We start from the raw sequence: 18,362 nt of genomic DNA on the forward strand, positions 1-18,362 counted from the left end.
AAATATGATAAAACATGATACTATGAATATGTTGTATTTTTAAATCAATAAAAAAACAAAAACTAATTCTATTTTCATAGAATATTTAACTAAATATGTGATATATAACGAAATAAAATTAATTTTGATTAATGAGATTTTCCAATTCTCCAGTTTTGTTTAACTCAACTAATGCATCAAAATACTGTAATGCAACAGAATCATCCCATCCAGCTGACCCCTTTTTCTTTCCAACCCACCCCAAATGTCCTCCTGTTTGAGTGAAAATAGAGATTGTGTTTGAAGAAGCATGAATGGCATTAGATATTCTTGATCGACTTCCTTTACTTGATATTGCAATAGGATCATCTTGTGAATTGAATGTGAGGAAAGGAACTTTAGAACGTGCTAATAAAGAGTACCAAAGTTCTATATCATAATAATATGTTTCATAACTTCCATATTTAAATATTTTAGAATTAAAATTTTTATCAAATCCTAATATATTCTTTCTTGTGGCTTGTTTATATAACACTTGAAGATCAACATTAATTACTTTATTCTTTACTGCGCCTATCAATAAATCAACATTCTTTACAATAATTCGCTGAAGTGATTTAAAAAAGTTCTCCATAAACAGTTGTGGAACTAAGTCAGAAATTATCAAAGAGTCCCACGTTGGAGATACAGCAATACATCCTAAATAATTTACTTCTTTGATGAACTCATTTGTTAATCTACAAACTACTTGTGTTAAAATCATTCCTCCAAGACTATATCCAATAGTCATAATTGGGGCTTTAGGGTATTGGTTATGAATTATTTTAAATGAAGTAATTGAATCATCCAAATTTGTAGATGAGTATGCTCGAGGCGTTTTAATTAATGTCCCCGCACATCCACGACAAGTAAACACACACATACGATAATTCTTTTTTGAAGCATAGTAACAAAAACGTTCAACATATGATTCTCTTGAACCACCAGCAAGGCCATGATAAACTAATATAATTGGAGCATCATCTGGTAAGTCTGGTTGGTCTAACCAATCTAAAGCAAAATAACCACCATCTGAACTGTCAACAAGTTGTCTGTTAAATTTCAATTGAACACTAAAACGAATTCCAACATATAACATTTGTTGAATACCAGAACCTATTGACACTGGAAGTTGGAATGGACGAAGAATAATCTTTTCAGACAATATTTTGCACAAAGAAGAAGGTGATGAAATAAGGGAAGGTTGGTCTTCTTTTAAATTAGGTAGATGAACCAAAAATAAAAATACAATCAACGATAATATCATCATTGAGATATGTAAAGTAAATAAAGAAAAGAAAAGCATCACCATTAATATAATTTGAGTATTTTTTAGAGGGTCTTGTTTAAAGAAATTAAAGAAATCTTGAATTGTTAAAAGGATAGATAGAATAAGGGTTTGTATTAACAAGACAAAGTTCATTAATTTATTTTTTTAAGTTCATTTATCGTTTTTTCTTTCACCTTATTTTCACTTCATTTATTTCAATTTTCTTTTATTAAAAAAGTTTATAAGCATTTTGATAGAGAAAAAGAAGAGGAAATATAATAGAACAAAAGAAGTAGATGAGAAGGTTCATAAATGTCATTATAATCATTGAACTAATAAAATAAATAACAAAGATTAAATTATCTTATGAATTAAAAACATATAAAAAATTTTCCTGAAACAAGTTTTCTTAACTGTTTAATTCTAATTCATTATAGTTCTATGCAAGAACCATGTCAAAATCCAGTTTTTCAAACAAAAGAAGATTTCTTAACAAAATCACTCGGTCAATCTGGTTTAAGAGTTAAGCCAACAGTTATTCCAACAAAAGATGGAAGTATTTCTGGGTTCATTGTTATTACTAAAGAAAAGACTTTTCTTATTGCTGTAGAATCAACAACTGTTCAAATAGTATTTTGTTGTTATAATTACAAAGGAGTAGTTGCTGATGTTATTGTATCTCCAAACTTACCCCTAAGAATGTATTGTATGAACCACCAAGGCAGGGTATTGTATTGTATTGGAATGAAAGATTCTTGGGAAGAAATGATTGAATATGACATTAAAGGTAAATGTTATGCTTATTCTATTATTTCAAATGTTGGAGAACCTATGAAATGTTTTAAAACAACACAACGATATTTGTTATTAGTTTGTTTTTATTTAATAAACATCATTTAATAATAAGACATTAATCATTCACTAACAGGGATTTGAGAGAGGAGTTAGAATTTATAAATTTGTGAATGAAATTAAGCACGAACTTAATCATCTTATAGATGTTGAATGTACTATCCCTTCTTTTGAAAGTATAGCACTGAGCAATAGATATGTTATTGTTCCTACTAATGATAAACCTGAAAAAGAAGATGAAGTTGCTTCTGGAGCAATGTCCTGGATTATGAAATATCCAGGAGGATATATTAAAGTGATTGACTTGGTTACTCAAAAACAAATTGGACATTTTGTTGGTTCTACTTATTCTCCTGTTCAATGTATTTCATTTAATGGAAATAGTAATTTATTCACCATTGCAGATAAATATGGAAAGTCAATTAGAGTTTATCGTATTAATGAAGTTGAGTCTACAAAGAAACAAATTGAATTACTTTATGTATTTAATAGGGGAAATTCACAAACCATAATTAAACAATTAAGTTTTTCTTACGATTCTACTATTCTAATAATACTCTCAAGTCAATCATTACGTTTTATCCCAATAAATCCAAAACATCAAGGTACATATGAATCAATTAAAGATGGAAAAGAAAATCTTCTTATTAAACCATCTTCTAAAATTCAATGTGTTACTGAAATGAATGGAACTTGTAATAGTAAATACAATTTTATTGTTTGTACGGAAGATGGAACAACTACTATTATTCGATTTGAAAAGAAAAATAATATGTTAGAATGGACAGAAAACAAGTTAGTGACGTTTGACCTTCTCCACTTAATAAATTCATTTAAAAGTAAAGACAAACTTTTTATTACTCCTTTTTCTCCATCTCTCAAGGAACGTGACTCCTTATTAAAATGGTTTGTTTCTAATTGAACGTTCTTATTTCTTTTTTTAATATAACAAAAAAAAGGTCAATTAATAGATATATCCTCAATTGGATTTTCTTCATACTGAGAAGTGATTATTTCAGTTTCTTCAATATGCTCTATTGGTGTAATAGAGTTCATTTCTGACATACTCGCATTAGATTGTTCTTCTTCTAATGTGCTGCCAGAATTGAATGTGTAAAACATCAAATCTTTCATATTTTTTATTATTATTGTTCGTAGGATTTTGGGGAAGTGTAATTGTAATTTTAGTGTTTTTAATCTTCTTACAGACTCTTTGTGTATTAATCCATTTATTGATAATATTACAGGTATTATTTCTACATATATTAATTCTCTATTCTTAATTTCTCTTGTAATTCTTTGTATTTATTTATTTTGTGAATATAATTTAATTCTAAATTATTATCTTGACATATAACAACATCTATAATATATCCTTTCTTTTCTTTCATATTTTGATATTATATATCTGGTATTCTAGCATGGAAAGAATGGTCACTAACCAATAAATCTTTATTGTAAGTTATAACCATTTCATCATTATTAATACATTTTGGAGTATTATTAAAATCAATTGCATCAAATTCATTAAGATGGGTAATTAATAAATGTTTAAATATTTGTTTACAAACATAATCATGTTTTAATATTTGATTCTTTTTCATTACATCATAACAATATATGACTAATAGATGCTATTGTGTTAGGGCAATGTTTACAATATTTTAAAGCATCATTTTGGAGTATTTTTGATTTAATATTTCCTGTCATACTTACTCCTTCTTGCATTTTTACTATTTGGAGGAATGCATTTCTTTTTATATTTAATGACCTCCATGTTGCTACTGTTAATTTCTTATCATTGAAAGTGCCATTTGCACATCTTATATATTCACCACATTTCTTTTCTTTCCATTCATTTAAATATCTATCATTTAATTCATTATTTACAAATTCAAATACTTCCTTTACATTGTGCTTTCTTTCATTTAATTCTATTATATTCATTAATTCATTAAAATTAATCTTCTTACCAAATGCTTTATTCATTCTTTTAATTATTCAATTTGAATTTTCTTTTATTGTTTCTATCATTTTTCATATTCCTGTGTCTGATATTTATATTTTAAATATATTCTTAATAATTCTTTACCACATTCATCTCTTGCTGACATTAATCCTAATCCCAATTCATTTATTTTAACATATAATCTACTTTTTGGGATATTTCTACTGTATAATTGGAGTTGTATTAATGAATTTCTTATTTGTTTATCTATCTTCTCCAATTCTCCTAGTTTATATTTGACAATACAAAATCAATATCTTAATTTGGAGATTATATCACTATTAATCTTTCTTATTGTATTGAGAATGCTGTATTTCATAGTGTTTAATGATGATAGAATAGAAGATATATCATTTAATATTCTTGTACAGTATTTATTAATATTTACTTTATCTCATATTTCAATACCAAGATATTTATAATGATTGTCATTAGTTACTCTTGGTAGTTCAGCTAATTCACCATTTATTTGACTATTAATATTATTCATTATCCCACTCTTTTCTACATTAATTTTTAATCCTATTGCATTAAATATTTCTTTAGTTAATTTGTGTGCTTTTTCCATTTCATCGAGGCTATTAGTTATTATCTTTAAATCATCCATATACAATATGTGGTTTAACTGGACTTGTTTTTCTTCTCCATTCATTTTGATATTTAATTTGATTATTTGTTTATCTAATTGTTTAGATAGTATGTCAATAGATAATACAAATAAAAGTGGAGATAAACTGTCACCTTGTATTATTCCTTTTTCTACATTAATAATACTATCACTTTCTTGATTATAATATAAATTAAGACATGTATTATTTAATATATATAATATACTATTAATTACTACAAGTGGGATATTAAAATATATTAAGCATTGTTTAATCCATTGATGGTTAATACTATCATATGCTTTGGAGATGTCATAATATGTTTCTACCCACTTCCATTTATTCTTAATAATAATTGTTGGATTATAGTGTTGTATAATAATCCTTCTTTTGATGCGTATGTGTATTTCTTACATCCAATTTGATTTAATGATAATTGTTTTTCAATTGGATTTAGCATCAGCTGGCTTTCTATTTTCATCTTTAATATTGATGTATACACTTTTAACAGACAATTTAAACAAGTTATTTGTCTGTAATTCTGTGGGTCTAATTTATCTCATTTCTTATATATTAATATTGTCCTTCCTTGAATAAAGTGAGGAGATATTTCATTAGGATTGTTTAACCATTCATTAAATAATTTTAATAAATATTTCATTGGTTGTTCTAAATATTTAATCCAAAATCCTTGTATTTTATCAACTCCCGGTGCCTTCCAGTTAGCAGTAAATTTAAGAGCACAATCCAGTTCATTTGGAGTGATTATAGACATTCTATTATTAATTCTATTATTAATTAATATTTCATATAAATTAATATTCAGGAAATCTATATTAGTATTAGTTTCATAGATTCATTTCCAGAAATTAATAGTGAGATATTATCTGGATATTCATCTTCTTTAGATTTATTTAGGTGTTGCCTTTTTCCATATTTCTTCATTTTATATTTCCATCTTATTCTTTTCCAATTATTCTTTCTTGCTTCTATTTCTATTCTTTTCATCTTTCATAAGTATTTATAATAGTTTATTTGTTCATTTGTTTTTACTTTAATATGATATATATCATATTTCTTAATATGTAATATTCTTTTCAATTTCATATATTGTTTATTATGGAGTAAATCTCTCAATCTACATATTTTTGATTGTAATATTCTTTCTATACTTTTCTTTCCACTTCTTTCTTGTTTATTTTTATTCATGATGTTAATAGTGGAAGCTACAGATTTAATATAATGGTAATAATCATCTAATGTATTGATTATTATTTCATTTTTATTAATATTATTAATTATTTGATGTATTTTCTTCTTATTGTAATAATAGTTAATAAATTGTACATCTTCTTGTTCTTTCTTTTCTTCTTCTTTAAATATTTTCATTACCTCCTCTTCTTCTACTTCTTCTTTCTTGTTCATTCTAGTTATTATTTCTTTTAACTCATTATCTTTCCATTGATGTTTTATTATTTCTTCCTCCATTATTCTATTGATTTCTCTTTTATTTTCATTCTTTATTTTAAATGTCTTCTTTAATATTTCTTTATATTCATTAATATCATTTACTTTAATTCCAAATTCATGTATTAATCTTTCTATTATTTCTTCTTTAAGTTGACATCTTAATTTTCTTTCAAATAATTTCAAAACAAAACATTTATAAAGTGTTAAAATTTCTTCTTTTCTATCTGTTTGCTTCCCCCGTTTTTTTGATTATCTAATTCAAATGTGGTGATCTTCTTATGCTGAATATCAATTTCTTCAATGGATTTCTGCGTTAACTTTCTTTTTTTGAAAATCATCTTCACTTGATGATATTTCATCAACTACTACCACATTGGGGGAGAGGTCATTCACAATTTGTGTTTCTGATGAGTCTGTTATATTGTAATTTACCTCATCTTTCTTTTTTGGTTTTAAGAGTTAAAATAAACTTAAAAACAATTTCTAAAATAATTTTTTTATTTCTTATTATTCTTTTTTCTTAAATAGCAGGGATTTTAACTCATCCCACGCCTTATTCAATTTATCAATGTCTCCATTAGACGTTAGCCTTATTAAATACACGTTTCTACTCATTTCTTCTCTTTCTATTTTAGATTCTTTGCAATAACGTAATGCCTCTGTTAAAATTTTATTTCCTCGTTTGAAATATTCATCAGAAGACATTTTAAGGTGAATAAACCTATTTATTTCATCATTCAGTAAGTTATCAAAAACTACAATTTGAGGTTGAATAATTTCTCTACAGCAGGAAATTTCTAACCCATCATTACCATTAAAATGTTTTGGGACACATTGACATACATAGTCCTTAGTCTCAAGTTCTTTTTCTTCAACAGGAATATTTTCCATCACATTATTACTAAGAGCATCATACAAAATTTCTGGTGGTTTAATTCCAATGGAATTACCCAATGAAGCATAATAACAACCATTACTAGAAATGTTAAATATTCCAAGTTCTTTCATGTTATTGGATTTATCCTTATACTCACAATCAAATAATTTATAGTCTCCCTGTTCAAGTTGTCCTATTTGGATCATGTCTTCGCTTGAACAATATTGATCCGGGAATTTCATATCAGCACTTTCGTTATTTGTCTTTCTTAAAATAAATCTTGATGGATAAATCATTTCTTGAATGGTGAATAAATCATTAATATCATCACTTGCTTCAAACCCCTTTTTATTAACACCAAATTTTCTTTGATAAAAGGACGTGGATAAAGAACATCCAATAGCAAACAGAGTTGAGCCATAGTTAGTATCATTAAATGTTAATGATTGTCTTTCTAACTCTTCAATCAAAAATTGATTTTTTATTTCAGAGTTGATATAAAAATTATCAATTTTTAAATTTGAGAGAGTAAATTCACGAGATCCAACACTTATTGTTTTTAAATTTTCGCTAATGCCTTGAGCTTTTTCTATTGTATCTTTAACCATACTAGATATATCTTTACAAAGGTTATCAAAGTCATTCTTTAACTCTTCCCTATAAATTAGAACATCATCTTGTTTGAAATTAGTAAAATGGACATCATTTACTTTTGGGTTACAAAAACAACTGAACGACTCTTTTATTAATTTACAATCTGTCTTCTCTATTGATTTCCATTTATCGAATGGAATTAATTCTGTATCATTTGTTAATTTTTTTCTTATTAGTTGATATGTATCATTTAATCCTCCTTTACATCTTCCTTTAGCCAAGCAAATAGCATTTAAATTAGTTAGAAGAAAAACATAACATTCAGTTGAATTGAATCCAAAATCAATGAAACAAGTAGCTTTAACACTAAAAATGTCTTTTGATTCATTTCCAATTCCATTTATTAAACACTTCAAATAAGCAGCAGAAGCACTAACAGAATTATAAGTAAGAATACATTTTATACCGTAATTCTTTGTTATAAAAGTACAAGCTTTTTCAATAAGAGAGTATAACGAATAATCTGTTCCATCAGGAATAGAAATAAGAAATCCACCAATGTTGACTTGAAGTTCTACCATTCTTGTTTGAATTGTTTTGATTAATTCATTCATCATAACACACCATAACTCACTTGGAGTTGGTATTGGATAGTTTGTTTTTTTTCCATGTAAATATTCTTTGAGAATATCTTCTGGTTGCATTAAGTTAAGACTATCTTCCTATTTAGTTATTATCATTGTTATTCATTTTTAAATTAAGTCAACAAACTGATTTAAATGCTTCATTAAGAAGTACATAACAAAATTTGCTAACAGCAGCATAGAGATAAATATTTTCAAATAAACTTTTATAGGTTGATTCAACTGAATAATATACTTGAGCCGCATAATCAGATAACTTAATAGAAACAATACTTGAATTCATAATTATGTAATGACATTATTAAGTTCTGATTTTTATTAAATAATGTGTAAATGATGTTTATTAATATAAAAAATTAAAAAACTAATTATTATAACAATTAATATAATAATAAAATTTATATAATAAAAAGGAAAAAAAAATCAAGATCAGTTAAAACACTAAATGAAAGGTTTTATTTTTAAGAAAGTATCAATTTAATTATCTTCTTTACCAGCATGGTTATTCTTTCTCTTTCTTCTTCCATTAATTTCTGGATTAGTTAATGGTGTATTATCAGCTAATTGAATGAGTGGTTCAGATTCAACTCTAACAAGGAAGGATGGAACATCAACAACTTGTTTACCAACTTTAATCATTTTTCCTCTAATAAGAACTCTAGCATGATGAATGGATTTAGCAAATCCTTTTCTGTAAACAAGAGTTTGAAGTCTTCTTTCAAGAAGATTTTCTTCTTTAAGGGCAAGAACAAATTCTAACTTGTTTTGGTCTCTTGGAAGAATACCAAGGTTGTGAAGTCTTCTAAGAAGAGCTGCACCTTCAAGAAGTCTCTTTGGGTCTTTAGCATCTTTCATTAACATAACTTTAGCAATAGTTCTCATATGTCCAAGCATATAGTGAACACGTTGAATTTCCTTTTTATTTTTCAATCCAAATTGACCAACAAGTTTAAGTTCGGCATCAAATCTTTCTCTTTCGTATGGTACCTTTGGTGTTTTGTAAGTGATACTGTGGTTTCTCAAACAACGTCCCATGCTTTCAAAATGCCCTTAGAGTTCTACTCCTCCTTTTTTCCAGTTCTTGTCGAGGGTAAATTTATAGTTTTTAATAGTTTTATTATAACATTCCTTTAATTGAAGTAGAGAAGAAGAAAAGAAATTAAATTATTCAATTAATGGAAAACCCTAAAATAAAATTTTTTAAATAACAACAATTTAATAAAACATTTTTAAATGAGAAATGAGTAAATTACTTTGTTAATTCAAAAAATTTATCTTCAGAATGTGAAGGTGCATGTACTTGAATAGTTGATTTTTTAGATGACTGACTTCTTTTAAACAGAGGAACTTTATTTGGTTTATTTGGTGATTGTATTAAATTTGGTGATTCATTGTTTGAAAGAGACAATGGTGTTAATTGAGAAGATGTTATTAAACTCGGAGGTGGTTTAACAAAATAACCATCTTTACTTCTAAATTGTCGGTGTTTCGTTTGTTCATTAACAGAGAGTTGAGGATATAATACAATAGGATATGTTTTAAATTGTAATTCTTCAAAAGTATTTTCTTCCATAATTTTAGAGTTGACATCATTTATTGAAAATGGAATAGGTTCTATTCCAGTTAAACTATCTACTGCTTCTTCTGCATGATTAAAATTAGCTACAACTATTGGTGTTAATCCATTATTATCAGAACTTTCATCATTTGCATTATATCTCATTAACATAGAACAGATATGACTTTTATTAAACCAAGCAGCATAATGTAATAAAGTCCATCCATGTTTATCTTTTGCATTTATATCAAAATCATTTAGAATTGCAAGAAGAATATTTGCAATATCTCCTTCATATACCATTAAAGTTAATTTTTCAAAAGTTAATTTCCTTTCAATAATTTCTTTAAGTAATAACAAGTTATGTGGTAATTCTTTTTGTTTTAAAGTTTTTTTATCTTCACTAATTAAATCACTAGTAGAAGTTATACTAAATGCTTTTGTGTGACCTCTTATTGGTTTTAATGATTGTTCATTTGGTTCAATTTTACCTACACTTCTTTTTATATCAAATACAGCAAATTTACCATTAAGATATTTCATTTTAATTAATACTTCTCTTTGAGTTTGTGATTGAATAGTTCTAAATTGAACAAAATCTTCTTGAGTTGCTGTACCCATTAACAAAGAATTAACTCGTTTATTTCCAAGATTAATAAATAGTTGAATTAATTCTGGTGTCCATATCTTTACATCTAATACAAGACTACGTACTTTAGAAATTTGAACACCTAATCCACGATGTACTCCACTACATTTTTGACATACTAATATTCCCATATTAATAATAGCCCAATCAGGGTCTGGTGAAAAACAATCACAACAACGATCATTTCCTGGAATACTTGATAAAATACCAGTAATTCTAGATAGTTCTGTTGTAGTAGAATTTACACAAGTAATTTTATACCTTCTTTCAATACCTCCTGATTTAGAAGTAGAGTCATTTTGACTTAAGGCATTTTGAATTTCACTTGTAATTTTTTCCATCCATTCAGTACGTTCTTCTGGACTATTTGCTTTTAACAAAATAGTTTTCATTTTTTTTGGATTAGCAACAACTAACTCAAATTTATTACTTTTATCATCACAAATTTCATGTCCATTTTTTGCTAAACGAACAGTACAAATAACTAAGTCATAAATCAAGAAATTATCACTTGACCGATAATGTATTAATTTACCATCTTTTAAAATAAAGTAATTTGAAACCCACCCAAATTTCTTTTTAATGAATAAATGACCTTCTTTAGTTGCATTGACTAATTTTTTTGTTGTTCGATTTTTAGTAGAAATTTCTTTAGCCAATTCATCCATATGAGTTAATTTACAATTACCTAATCCTTGCATAGCAATCCAGAATTGGCTAAGATATTCAAGTAATTTTGTTTCTTGTTTTAATGAAAATTCTTCAATTTTATCGTTTAATAATTGTATTATTTCCTCAATTTTTTTTCCTTTTTCTTTGTGTTGAGTTGGTTTTGATGAACGTGATGTAGTATATTCATCATATTGTCGTTTCAATGAATGAATGTCTTTAAAATCATAATCAATAAAATTTTTCATTGGTTCTAAACATTGTTTCTCCATAAGGCTTACTGCATTTTGTAATTTTTCATTTAATAATCTCATTGATGCTTCAAATTCACATAACACTGCTTTAACATATGAATGTTCTTCTGTTGTACTTTTTAATTCAGCAACAGCTTTCGCACATTCATTTAAATTCATACTTCTAATAATTCCAACTTCTTTATCCAAAGCTTTTTTTAAGTTTTTAAGACTATTTCTAAATAATTTTGCTTGGGTATATTGCTCAAGGGCATTATTATTAGACCCTTCATTTTGAAGTATAGAAACTTGTTGAGAAGTATTAAGGCTTGAAGGTGATCTTTTGAATGTAGAAGGCACTTCTGCCATCCAAACCTGAAGATGTTTTTGTAGTTTTTTGTTTCAAATTTTCATTTTTGGTTAGTAATGAGTGTGTTTGTCTTAATCATTAAATACCAACTTCTCATAAATCATAAAATAAACTAAATGAATTAAAGACAGTTTAACGTAGGCTTACTACTGAAAATAGTCCATTTGATGGTGCATTATCACAAATAAATGATAGTGCTTGTGATACAAATGATGACCTTGAAGGTAATGAAAGAACACAATAACTTCCTTTTCTCCCATCTAAAACAAAAATGTATGAATCAAATGGAATAATGGCAATACAATGGTATACTTCATGTGTGTTTTCTCGTTCTTCATCTTCTTTTGTACTACACTCTCTTGACATTTGCAAATGAACTTGTTTAAATACTTGGAAACATTGTGCTATTTCTTCCTTCGTTTGTGTCTGTTGTAATGAATGAACAAAACAACCATACACTCCATCATTTTGGTATTTAACAGAAGGAGAATTAATCAAAATATGAATAACTGCCATTAATGGACAAATATTACCTATGGTTTGTTGAATAAAAATAGGGTGATGTTCTGTTTGGTAATTATTTTCATAAAAGTGTATGTTTTGAATTGGATAAGGAAGGCTAACTATAAACCCTTTAGTTTCTTTGTCCAATTGTTCTTCTAAAGAGTAAACATCTTCAAAGTGAATCTCATCAACCCCAATTTCTGAGCAGTATTTTTGAAATATTTCAGCTGTTGTAGTGATTTTATTCCAACACTCTTCAACCATCTTAAAATGAATTTTAAGATGAATTTAACATAACTGATGAATTTTGAAATGATTATTGATTGACAAGTTGATTTAACTCAAAATAAAAAGAGAATGGTTGGTGGTATTTCAAGAGAGGGAATAAAGTATCATTGAATATAGTTTATAACTAAAATTTGATTTGGTCAATGACAGAATTGATGAGGAATGAGGATAATTAGATTATGACTGTTTAACTTAACAATAGATTGATTTGTTAGGAACTATACAATAATACTTGTTTGCAATGAGACTTTAATTAACTTCATAACTACTTATATAACTCATTAACTGATAACCATCCACCAATTAAAGATAATAATTAATTTATACTATCCTTTAATAGTATGCTAATTTGATTTTATAAACATTTCCAAATATTAAAACGTCATAACAATTCTTATTCAATGAAAAAAAACTTGGATATTATATATACGTTTTTTTATTATTCATTAAATTTAATCCATAAACACCTACAGTTAGTGTACTTTGATGAAAGTCGTATAAATTGTGCCGATATGGCTAAATTCTAATTTATTACTGAAACAACCATATCTACCAAACTTGAAATTTGTTAACAGCTAAACATTGTTGAAGAAAATAATAATAGAACAACGTGATAAGAAGCTACGAAACAAAAATTTGTTGGCAATAGAACTGGTTGAGTCAAATGAATGAAATGTTGTTTATGACAAGGTTATAAATAATTGTTTTCATGTTTCATTGAAAAAGTCTGTTTAATTTAAAATAACAACAAGTGTCAAATAAAGAACCACAAAAGAACTAAAAGAGTTTAAGTAAAGACAAATAAGTTTCTGACTAATTCAAAATATATTAGTCTAGTAACAATCTGTGTTTAGGTTAGAACCAATGCAGAATTTAATAATGACAAAGAAAGAAATTTTCGTTTAAACAAGAACCAGTACATAGGAATAACATTAATAAAAGTGGTTACAGTTTATTGACATTAAGAACCACATAACCAAAAGATTAGCAAATAGTAGCATAGTTTTTTATCATTAATGAATCAACAAAATATAAAAATTAATAGAAAACTTGTTAATTGAAGAAGGTATTAACTAAATAGAATATAAGTGAAAAGATGTTGTATAAAGAATATAAAAAGAGAAAAAAGTCTTTATATTAAGTAATTAACTTTATTAATATATCAGAAGGAATCATAAGTTTCACATATCTATAGTGGTGAAGGTTTGGCAAATGCATTTGACAATACTTTCTTTTTATAAATTCGACTAATAAAACATTGACTTTTTTTGGTTATTTACTAATCAACTAATGTTCATAGTAATCATATATCATTTAATTTTTTTTATTTCTTGAAAGGTGATTAGTAAATTGATAGTGTTAACTTAAATAGATTACTGAAACAAAAATTGGGAAATAAATTGAGATATATAGGTGACACAGTAAGAATTAGCCAAATTGAACTTGTTATTAAGAGAATGGTTACAATAAATATAAATCCCTTTGTCCTTTATTTTTCTTTAATAGAAAATAACATAATTTCTAAGATAGAACATATGACTAATTGTCTCGAATAAAATATTTCTGTAAATTATAAAGTAAATGACAAATGTGTTGGTTAATTGTTACTTTCATTTTTATTTCCATATTTTACTTTACAAAAAAAGTTGATATTCTAGAAAATGAACCTTTACATTTTTTTACAGGAAGATGAATTTAAGAAGTAACTATTGGTAAAAGTTTATAATAAGAAAGAATTGATAATGTTATAAAAATTGTTGGTGTTAATAACAAGTCAAGTTTTCTAAGTCTTTGAATATAGTAGTTTTTGTTAATTAATAGACTATAATTGTTTAGGTTTAATTTCTTACCATCAACAAATCCAAACACTCAATTTGTAACAAATATTTTTGATTTTAAATTAAGACACAAATATTCTTGTTTATAAACTGTAAACACAAGGAATTAAATGAAAAGCCATATTTAAAATTGTTGAGTAATAAATGTTCTGAATGTTAAGTAATGTTATTTGCTCATTGAAAGCTCTTTTTACCTTCCTACTTTCATACCAAGATTTTCACTAAACATTAAAATATTTCTTATGTTAATATTATATTGAAATAATATGTTATCAACAATTATTACACTAAATGGAAACAAAATAATTTTTATGAGTTAAAATTCTTTTATGTTATAACTTATTTGTATAATAACCAATTTCATTAATTTGAATATAATATTCTCCTCATTATTATATTAATAATTGGATAAGTATAGCTAATTGTGTTTGTTTTTTATATCTAGTGCTGATAAAAGTTAATGGATGACATAGTATTTACTAGCAAAAAAAAAATAATAAAATCATTATTAATTAGAAGTCATTATTTAACCAAAATTACTTGTAAATTCATTGACTGTTATTAATTATATGTATTAATAGACACATATCCTAATTCTTAAATTTTAGCTGAAGCTTTTTAAACAATTTTATTCATCTTGTTCATATATTAACAAGCATATTGCTGATACTTTAATTAATGGGAAAAATGCTTCTTTCACCTCTTCGTTATTAATTTCAAACCACTTTTTTAAAGACTGATGATATAAAAAGGAGGAGTATGTTCCATCTTCAATACCTCCATCATGTTTTATTGCTGATACCAAATGATAACTAAGTAATGAGCATAATAATACTTTATAAAAAAGTAACAAAAAGACAAACTTGGTTTGTTGTTTTATTGAATCATTAACTACATAATCCGACATATCTAAAGTATCTTCAAACTCAACAACAGTAATATTTTTCTCTCCTTGAAAAGTATTTCTCTCAAACCGTTTAATAACGAATGTTAAATACTTTGGTAATGTTTTTATTAAAAACCTCACACTACGTTTACCAATAAGTGTGTCTGTTTTACCGTCATACTTTTTAAGTATATCTTTAAGTAACAACTGAGGAATTATTTTTTCTTTCATTTGATCTGGATATAAAGGCATTGGAGGAAGGTCTAATGGAATGCAAGTACATTTTTTAATAGATTTCTTTCCATCTTCTTCTATTTGTATTTGTCCTTGAAAACATTGGGTTAGAGGAAGTAATGCATTTATGAAAAACATATAAAATTCTATTACATCTTCTTGTTTTTCTATACTGAAATTTTTTCTTAATCTACTTAGTTCACTCATTAATTCATATGGTGAAATTACTGATTTAATTATTGTTGAATTCCATTGTTTTCTTATTAACATACTAACTCGTTTAATTAACTCTCCACACCTTGCTTTCGATGATATATTTTCTATTTCTTCATAACTAAGTAATAAGTTTCTAATTTCTTTACAATGTCCAATACTTTGAAGTAAACAATTGATAGAGTCAGTCCTTCCTAAGTTATTAAATCCAATATACCCAATAATATATTTCTTATTAAAATGATCTTTTAATTGGATTACTTTATTTTCATCATCAAGATGAGATATATCATTTAAAGTATATACAGGATCTAATGCATTAATAATATCTTTAAACGACGTTTCAATTACTTCATTTCCATGTGGTAAATTAAAAAATTGTTTTGTACTTAAAGAAAGAAAGATATGATGATTCTCTTCTAAACTATGGACATAAGCAGGAGACCCAACATCTCTTCCTTGATAAAACTTTCCACAAATCATACAACAATATAATTGATTTGTCTTTAAGGTTTTACAACATACCTTTTCTTTATCAAAATCAATAAGACTTCTGTCAACAGTTTCTACATATGGACAGTATGTTCTTTTACTTTGACACTCACTAGAGCTTTGAGTTGTTCTTTTCATTTGATTCGATAATTGGGGATTGTTTTTAACTGATAAACAATTAAGATTTTTTTATTATATTCTAATAGTAAAAAAAGATGTTAAAACATAACTTTAAAAAACTATAATTTATTAGTTTTATGGTGAGAAGAAGAGGTAATATCCCAAAAGATGAAGATTATATTAAAGAAAAGAAAGAAGTTGTTCCTATGTCTACTGGAAGGAAAGTCGCATGGTTTATTTTTGCTATTGGAATAGTTCCACTTTTATTCATTGTACCTTCTCTATTAGCCATGATAGGTGATTGGGTTCAAGAACACATGCCTGTGTTTTATGGGTTATGGATTGTTTATGGTATCATATTACTTTACCTTAAGATTTTTGTATTAAAAAATCATAATTGGGATAGTTTTTTATCAATTCTATGTATTGCAGCTATTATCGGAATGGGACTATACAAATTCCTTCGTTTCGAAAAACATTTTCCTAATGGTCTTAAACAATTAGGATTCTACATGTGGCTAGCTGTATGTATGATTCCTACAATTGCATTTTATTTGATTGATACAACAGATTATTATAAGGTACTTGAACATGAACAAAAAATGAAAGAAGAAGAAGATAGAATTGCACAGAAAAGACATGAAAAATATGTAAAACGAAGAGAAAAAAATCCACCATTCTGGATGAAAAGCAAAACCAATAAAATCATTTGTGATACTATTGTCATTGTTGTTTTCATTTTAATTTGTCTTGTTATTGCATATTACTTATTCATATCTTATCAACAATTTAATTATAGAGTAAGAAGAGGTTTAGATGTTAATGACTATGCAAATTATTATGATGATGATTATTTAGGTGAAGATTTTGATCCAAAGAATTTCATTCATGATGAAGACTTTCAATAATAATTCATTATATACTCAAGACTTTATTTTTAATATGTTCGTAAAGACTATTTATTTTGTGCAAATAATTTTTTTCATAATATTATATTTAATAAATACTACCAATTTCTTAGTTGATACAAAAAAACTATTCATTAAGAATAGAAAATACTTTTATTTCTTACATTTTAAATAAAATATTACTTCATTTCAATTACAATTATTTGTTTTGTTTTGAATATTTGTTTTCCACAAAGGGCGTTTGATATTCCATCGTATTCAAACGAATATTGTAAACAAAATGATTTTGTGCTATAATTTTTTTTATGAACACAAATGTCTTTTCCAAAGCCAAATTCAAACAATGGACCATATGATGAACTTTCCATAAAAAATCCATACTTTGGTTCTTTAATATCAAATTTCATCATTTCTTTTAGTCTTCCTTTTGACTCTAATGAAAATACAAATGCGTGTGGATCATTTATCCAAGCATCAATTTTATTAATTTTAGAGTTAATATACCCTCCAAATATATTTCCTTTTAAATCTTCAATAATAATTATTATATGTTCTTTATTAAATAATTTTACATCAAATACTGATGTAAACGTATTCCAGTTATTAACATTTGAATAAAATATTATTTTTCCTACTCTCTTCTCTGTCCATTCTTCTAATTGTTTAATAATTTTAATTGTTTTTCTTTTATCAGTAAATTCTTGAGGTGTTGATGTTGTTGTACCCATAATTTTTATTGTTTTTTTCTTGTTTGTTGTTTTTATTTGCTTTTATTTATTATTTATTATATTAATAAATGATCGAAGGTAGCATGTCTGAAGCAACACACAAACCCTAGTACAATTTCAAGCTTCAATTTTCCTAATTATTATATGATTATGGTAGTGTATTTGAATTAAAAATATATTAATGCTACAAATAGTGCAGCAATTTATTAGTTAGAATATTATTTATTGTAATAATAAGACTTGGTTTTTATTAATAAAGAAATTATAAATATGTATGGAAGTATTATTCAAAGAAAAGGATTTGCTAAGATGTGGTTAACACTAAAAGAAA

General features: G+C 25.9%; 8 protein-coding genes across 8 annotated transcripts, besides 3 other annotated features; 2 read left to right on the plus strand and 6 right to left on the minus strand.

The window, feature by feature from the left end:
- Nucleotides 1–118: 118 nt before the first annotated feature.
- Nucleotides 119–1,288, minus strand: EHI_152050 (alpha/beta hydrolase domain protein, putative; the record flags this gene model as incomplete). The annotated part of the gene is made up of 1 exon (XM_652257.2): nucleotides 119–1,288. One exon carries the CDS (start codon nucleotides 1,286–1,288, stop codon nucleotides 119–121), a length of 1,170 nt encoding a protein of 389 aa, XP_657349.2.
- A 441-nt stretch (nucleotides 1,289–1,729) lies between these two features.
- Nucleotides 1,730–3,062, plus strand: EHI_152060 (uncharacterized protein; the record flags this gene model as incomplete). The annotated part of the gene is made up of 2 exons (XM_652258.2): nucleotides 1,730–2,158; nucleotides 2,265–3,062. The coding sequence occupies 2 exons, from the start codon at nucleotides 1,730–1,732 to the stop codon at nucleotides 3,060–3,062; spliced, it is 1,227 nt and encodes a 408-aa protein (XP_657350.2).
- Nucleotides 3,063–3,087: 25 nt separating this feature from the next.
- Nucleotides 3,088–6,674: a repeat region.
- Nucleotides 6,675–6,733: 59 nt separating this feature from the next.
- EHI_152070 (uncharacterized protein) lies at nucleotides 6,734–8,624 on the minus strand (the record flags this gene model as incomplete). Its single annotated transcript, XM_652260.2, has 2 exons — nucleotides 6,734–8,419; nucleotides 8,469–8,624. The coding sequence occupies 2 exons, from the start codon at nucleotides 8,622–8,624 to the stop codon at nucleotides 6,734–6,736; spliced, it is 1,842 nt and encodes a 613-aa protein (XP_657352.2).
- A 179-nt stretch (nucleotides 8,625–8,803) lies between these two features.
- On the minus strand, nucleotides 8,804–9,379 carry EHI_152080 (40S ribosomal protein S9, putative). The gene has a single exon (XM_652261.2). It carries the CDS (start codon nucleotides 9,374–9,376, stop codon nucleotides 8,819–8,821), a length of 558 nt encoding a protein of 185 aa, XP_657353.1. The 5' UTR covers nucleotides 9,377–9,379; the 3' UTR covers nucleotides 8,804–8,818.
- A 211-nt stretch (nucleotides 9,380–9,590) lies between these two features.
- Nucleotides 9,591–11,819, minus strand: EHI_152090 (ARF GTPase activating protein, putative; the record flags this gene model as incomplete). Its single annotated transcript, XM_652262.1, has 1 exon — nucleotides 9,591–11,819. The coding sequence occupies one exon, from the start codon at nucleotides 11,817–11,819 to the stop codon at nucleotides 9,591–9,593; it is 2,229 nt and encodes a 742-aa protein (XP_657354.1).
- Nucleotides 11,820–11,952: 133 nt separating this feature from the next.
- Nucleotides 11,953–12,588, minus strand: EHI_152100 (uncharacterized protein; the record flags this gene model as incomplete). Its single annotated transcript, XM_652263.1, has 1 exon — nucleotides 11,953–12,588. The coding sequence occupies one exon, from the start codon at nucleotides 12,586–12,588 to the stop codon at nucleotides 11,953–11,955; it is 636 nt and encodes a 211-aa protein (XP_657355.1).
- Nucleotides 12,589–15,078: 2,490 nt separating this feature from the next.
- On the minus strand, nucleotides 15,079–16,413 carry EHI_152110 (ubiquitin carboxyl-terminal hydrolase domain containing protein; the record flags this gene model as incomplete). The annotated part of the gene is made up of 1 exon (XM_652264.1): nucleotides 15,079–16,413. One exon carries the CDS (start codon nucleotides 16,411–16,413, stop codon nucleotides 15,079–15,081), a length of 1,335 nt encoding a protein of 444 aa, XP_657356.1.
- Nucleotides 16,414–16,532: 119 nt separating this feature from the next.
- Nucleotides 16,533–17,303, plus strand: EHI_152120 (uncharacterized protein; the record flags this gene model as incomplete). The annotated part of the gene is made up of 1 exon (XM_652265.1): nucleotides 16,533–17,303. The coding sequence occupies one exon, from the start codon at nucleotides 16,533–16,535 to the stop codon at nucleotides 17,301–17,303; it is 771 nt and encodes a 256-aa protein (XP_657357.1).
- An 800-nt stretch (nucleotides 17,304–18,103) lies between these two features.
- Nucleotides 18,104–18,270: a repeat region.
- A 77-nt stretch (nucleotides 18,271–18,347) lies between these two features.
- Nucleotides 18,348–18,362: part of a repeat region that runs on past the window's edge.

This window comes from Entamoeba histolytica, genomic scaffold (genome assembly GCF_000208925.1).
Source record: "Entamoeba histolytica HM-1:IMSS scf_1104750518587 genomic scaffold, whole genome shotgun sequence".
NCBI lineage: Eukaryota > Evosea > Mastigamoebida > Endamoebidae > Entamoeba > Entamoeba histolytica.